Source organism: Salmo salar, chromosome 25 (assembly GCF_965601325.2).
Source record: "Salmo salar chromosome 25, fSalSal1, whole genome shotgun sequence".
Lineage (NCBI taxonomy): Eukaryota > Metazoa > Chordata > Actinopteri > Salmoniformes > Salmonidae > Salmo > Salmo salar.
In genome coordinates, this window is record NC_138315.1 from 22,497,265 (window position 1) to 22,498,897 (window position 1,633).

General features: G+C 38.8%; 1 protein-coding gene across 1 annotated transcript; it reads right to left on the reverse strand.

Moving 5' to 3' along the window:
- Positions 1-311: 311 nt before the first annotated feature.
- LOC106586361 (gamma-crystallin M3) lies at positions 312-1,348 on the reverse strand. The gene is made up of 3 exons (XM_014173558.1): positions 1,253-1,348; positions 789-1,031; positions 312-666 (listed from the first exon to the last, which is right to left on the reverse strand). Exons 1-3 carry the CDS (start codon positions 1,280-1,282, stop codon positions 367-369), a joined length of 573 nt encoding a protein of 190 aa, XP_014029033.1. The 5' UTR covers positions 1,283-1,348; the 3' UTR covers positions 312-366.
- Between the last annotated feature and the right edge of the window lie 285 nt (positions 1,349-1,633).

The window sequence follows — 1,633 nt, forward strand, 5'->3', positions numbered from 1 at the left end:
TAACATTCCTCCCACCCTATAATTATTATTTTAGATACTCTGTTATCTTTTGAATTTTTTAAAAATGAGTTTATTTGAAAATCATTAAAATTGTGCATTGCAAAATAATATGTAGTAATATTATATATTTTCTAAACTAAAGATTTTAAATATCACTGGATATTATTTTACATCAGCATACATCTATTGTGAACAAACAGATATCTACACAGAAATTTGAAATGTTAAAAATGTAGGAGAGTGAAATAATGAAATGTTTAAACATGGAGTGCTCTGAGTAAAACAATCACAAAAATAAGAAAATGTAGCAGTTTTAAAATGTTGAAATAAATTTAATCAACCATTTCCGTACAACCTTTGAGAAAATTACATAGTCATGTTATCCATGATACGCCTCATGCTCATGAACCTCATGCCACCGCTCATGCCTCCCATTCCCATGCTCATCTCCCTGAAGTTCCTGTACTCTCCAGGCCTCATGTACATCTGCCTGCCTCTGAAGTGGGGCTGCTCATACATCAGCCAGTGGCCGTCCATCACGTTGCAGGACTGGCAGTCAGACATGCGGTAACGTTCCTGGATGGAGTCACAGTCGTCCATCAGCTCCATCATCTGACCTCCGAAGTTCTCCCTCTCATAGATCCTCATCCTGAAGTTTCCACGGTGCTGTTAGTGGGAAAGAACAGGTTTCATTGATCAGATACATTACATATAAACATTTGTAATATGAGAATTGTATTTTCAATGACAAGATCAGTCTATTTTAAGATTACATATTTTCAACCTACCATGGGGATCATGCGGCAGGACCTGATACCATCGCTCATTCCCATCATACTCTGGTAGTCTGAGTACTCTCCCCTCCTCATGAAGAACTGGTTTCCCATGTAGTTGGGGCGCTCGTACACCATGAAGCAGCCGCTCTGAACCCTGCAGGATTGGCACCTGCTCATGTAGGAGGACATGTCAGGGCAGTCGGAGCTGCACTCATAAGAACGGCCCTGGAAGTTCCTGTCCTCGTAGAAGGTGGCCTGAAAATAAAAGGGAATAATTTCTATGAATTAAACAATTGTATGAAACAAACATTTTAGAGGAATTTTCAGCGCTATTTAGTCCCACTGGTAACCAGGTTATCGGGGTAAGTAAAATTATCATGTTGTAGTTTGGGGTGCTAGAGCACAAGATACCTTTTTTATAACAATCTATGAAAATTAAAGTAAAAATAATTCTAAGAAATCTTGCCAGTGCTTACCCTGCTCATGTTCATGCTGGTGTTGGACATATTTGCTCACTGTGCTGCTGGTTGCTGTTCCTGAACTGACTTTCTACCTGGTTTAACCCTTTCTTTTATACCTGACCAAACCTAAAGAATCCCTAGCTCCATTATTCAAACTGCTGAATCAGCATCATGCTCTAGAGGCCTACTGAGGCTACTGAGTTTACGTCCACATTTTTAGGGACTGCATCCCTCAGTCTTTAGAATGGCTATTTCTAAATCGACTGTTTCTCAAACAAAGTAACAAAACCGTTTGAGAGTTTATAACAGTTAGTAACAGCCTTGAAATGGAATGTTCTCCATACATTGTGCAATACTTTTTTGAAAAACTTTGAAAGATGCCTTTTTTAAATGCTG